The sequence below is a fragment of the Apaloderma vittatum genome, unplaced genomic scaffold, assembly GCF_000703405.1.
Source record: "Apaloderma vittatum isolate BGI_N311 unplaced genomic scaffold, ASM70340v1 scaffold16840, whole genome shotgun sequence".
NCBI lineage: Eukaryota > Metazoa > Chordata > Aves > Trogoniformes > Trogonidae > Apaloderma > Apaloderma vittatum.
Genome location: NW_009695166.1, coordinates 40,579 through 44,343, shown reverse-complemented (window position 1 = coordinate 44,343; position 3,765 = coordinate 40,579). Strand labels below are relative to the sequence as shown.

Genomic DNA, 3,765 nt, shown 5'->3' with positions numbered 1-3,765 from the left:
CAGCTTGAACTGCGTGGAATGGAGCCTCCTGCCACCAGCGACCGAGGAGGTGGTTGCGCAGGCTCAGCGGCTGAAGGGCCGTTTCCAGGGGGATCCTTCTTTTGAGCATGAGAACAGTGAAGTGAATGCAGAAGATGCTGAAACGGTTGAAGGTGAAAAGGAGGTAAATACAGCAAAACACTTGCAAACACTACAGTTGTACACCTCACAGCGGACAGGTGGTGGTTGCCCCTCCTTGTTTGTCATAAGCAGCCAGTGCCTGTGCTTAGGCCGAATATATACAATTTCATCTTCACTGTCATAGGCAAGTCATAAGTGGCTTAACTGAGAGAGAGGAAACGATGGAGGGAGGGACAGTCAATTCTCTGGTGAATCTAGACTGTCTGCCCCTGCTTCTCTTCTTATGAGAAGGATGTCCAATTTGTGGCCCTCCTCTTAGTGTCATAGGTCTCCAAGCTGATGAGTCTGTTGTGATTTCTATCATCACCTTGAGTTTATTTTCAGAAATGACAATAAGGAAAGCCCTGTCTATTTCTCTTTAAAGCCCGTGATGAAGGAAGAGGCTCGCCTGGTAGCTACGATAGAACAGATAGACAGAGCAGTTGGTATCATCCCCCGGGGGGCATTTGTGAAGACTCCTTCTGGGTCTGTGCATGAAAACAGAAGCTTTGAAGGTAAATTCTTACTGTCTATCAGAATCAGCTGTAATTTGATCATAAAGGCTGTAAATTAAGATGACTTTGTCTAGCTGATGTTTTGATTTCAGGTTTATTTTTTCCCTTGGCTAAGATGAATAGGGAGGAGAGAATCCAATGCCACTATTGTTCAGGTGCATGATTCAACTCTGGAAGGTGGGAGAAGAGTCAGTAATGGCTCTGAGTCATTAAACCTGTAGCTTCATTTGTCCGTGTATAGTTTATGTCAGTGTTTATCAATTATAGATGCAGTGAATTCTCCATCGAGATATGGGATGTAACCAAATGGGCACAGAGAGTTGGTCTCTGCTCAGTGCCCGTTTCTTATCTAAGACTGCAGTTAGCATGGTTTGCAATGCACAGCATCAGAGAGTGCTGCCACCTGTTTCTGGCAAGTTTTTGGTCTTCTATGGATTCCACTAGAGAAAGATTGTAATTCTGTCCTATGCTGTGGACATTGCAGAACAAATGTGATATTTGATGGTATAATACATCTTAGCCTATCTCAATGTATTAATGGTCACCAATGGCTGTTTGCAGGTCTTTCTCTGATGGAGGCAAAAAAGTTAAGTTCCTATTTCCATTTTACTGAGCCTGTTAACCTGAAGAATAAAACCCTGCTGGAAAAGGCTGACCTGGACCCATCCACTGACTTTCTAGACTCTCTGGAGCATGATATCCCACCAGGTAAAGGTAGCAGAATCAACAGGTACAATGAGAGAGAAGGCAGTCCCAGTAGTCTGGGAAATGCCAAGACGACAAGGTAGGGGTTAATGTTGAGTTGATATGCTTAGGAGAAGAAGCTCCTGTGAAACTGTAAAGGAACTTTATGCTTTACTAAATATAGTACTTAACTCTCTGTTTAAGCAGTGCTAAATGTTTACAATGGTAAGATGTAAGCGTACCAAGGCTGTCACATCCTCACAACAAGTCTGACCACACAAGCAGTTACCCACTCTGTCTGAGTGCCATATTCCCTTCTGCCATGTAAAGCCTGAGGCAGCTGGTGTTCCTATGGGGAGAGAGAATTCCATCACTGATAGAGGAAATTTATGTGGTTTGAAGTATTTCACACCTCTTGTCCCACCCAGTATTGCTCTTTCTAAATGGTCTCTCATTAGCACTAAACTGGTATCTCTAAGAGGCTGAATTCAAAAGTTCCTTTGATGAACTGTGCTAGAAATGCTATAGTGTGGAATAATCCAAACTGTGAAAGGAGGAAGGATGTGCAGTGAACTTTGATTCACTTCTCTACTGTTCTGCTGGACAACGTTAAACATATCTTAAGGCTCTTCCAGGCATTCCTCTGACGGGATATTTCTTTAGAGATGGGAATGACTTATTTGTTTCTAACTGCTTTTTTCTGATTTGCTGCATTTTTTTTTTGATTGGGCCATGTATTTTCACATCCTGCTGCCTAGAAAGGCACACAATCAGGGACACAATCAGAGCTTAGATTTGCTATTTTATTTCTGTCCTGGAGTAGCAGGATAGGATAGTAGGCAACTTGGGCCAGACAGAATTGGCTGGAAGGGCAGTACTGTAAATAGCATTTCAGATTTTGTCATATATATATATATATATGTACGTATGTGTGTATACTATCTCCCAATCTTTCCTTTGGCAAAAGAGAACTGAGAATGAACCTAGTGAGCTCCTGCCTGAATTCTGGGCATTTTTGACTGTTCAGAGCATAAACAACTTCCCTTAAGTCTGCTGGAAATACAATACAATGGAGAGAGAACAGTCCTGGAGGTTCCTGGAGTGTGTGGAAGATAACTTCCTGACACAACTAGTGAGGGAGCCAACCAGGGAAGGTGCTCTCCTGGACCTGCTTGCGAACTGGGAAGAACTTGTAGGGGAAGTAAAGGTTGGAGGCTGTCTATGGCACAGTAATCATGACATGATTGAGTTTTCAATCCTTGGAGAAACAGGGAGAGGGGTTAGTAAAACTGCCACCTTAGACTTCAAGAGGGCAAACTTTGACCTGTTCAGGAGACTTGATTGACAAAGTCCTTGGGAGGCCATCCTGAATGATATAGGAGTCCAGGAAGGCTGGATATACTTCAGGAGGGAGCAAGCTGTCCCCATGTGCCAAAAAATGAGTCACTGGGGAAGGAGACCAGCCTGGCTAAATAGGGACCTTTGGCTGGACCTCAAGAACAAAAGGACCTTTGGAAGAGGCGGGGGAGGTCTCTCATAAAAACTATAAAGATGTAGTGAAGCTATGCAGAGAGAAAATTAGGAGAACCAATGCGCAGCTAGGCCTAAACCTAGCTACAGCTGTTAAGGATAATAAAAAATGTTTCTATAAATTCATTAACAACAAAAGGAGAATTAGGGAAAATCTCCATCCTTTATTGGATGCAGAGGGAAACACAGTGACAAAGGATGAGGAAAAGGCTGAGGTGCTCAATGCCTACTTTGCCTCAGACTTTAGCAGTGGAACTAGCTGTTCCCTGGACACTCAGCCTCATGAGCTAGGAGACAGGGAGGGGAAGCAGAATGAGGTCATCACAATTAAAGAGGAAGTGGTCAGTGGCCTGCTATGCCACTTAGATGCACACAAGAGTATGGGACTGGATGGGTTACACCCAAGGGTGCTGAAAGAGTTGGCAGATGTGCTCACCAAGCCACTTTCTGTTATTTACCTGAAGTCCTGGCTAACTAGGGAGGTTCCAATGGACTGGAAGATAGCAAATGTAACACCCATCTACAAAAAGGGCGGAAAAGAAGATCCAGGAAACTATAGATCTGTCAGTCTGACCTTGGTACCAGGGAAGGTCATGGAGCAGATCATCTCGACTACCATGACATGCTGTATAGAAGATGACCAGGGGATCAGGCCCAGTTAGCATGGGTTTGTGAAAGGCAGGTCCTGCCTGACAAACCTGATCTCCTTCTATAACAAGATGACCCGATTGTTGGACGAGGGAAAGGCTGTGGGTATTGTCTGCCTAGAATTTTGAAAAGCCTTTAACACTGTTCCCCACAGAATTCTCTTGGAAAAACTGTCTGCTCGTGGCTTTGATTGGCATAAAATCTGCTGGATAAAGCACTGGCTGGCTGG

At 44.2% G+C, this 3,765-nt stretch overlaps 1 protein-coding gene across 1 annotated transcript in view; it reads left to right on the top strand.

Annotated features, from left to right (window-relative positions):
• Positions 1–3: 3 nt before the first annotated feature.
• The window catches only part of RSPH9 (radial spoke head 9 homolog (Chlamydomonas)), a gene marked incomplete at its 5' end in the record, with an annotated part of 21,530 nt that continues 17,768 nt past the window's right edge, over positions 4–3,765 (top strand). Inside the window, 3 exons of the mRNA XM_009870348.1 lie at positions 4–163; positions 545–674; positions 1,236–1,382. Of these exons, the coding sequence (XP_009868650.1) occupies positions 4–163; positions 545–674; positions 1,236–1,382 (437 nt within the window). The remainder of the gene's footprint in view (positions 164–544; positions 675–1,235; positions 1,383–3,765) is intronic.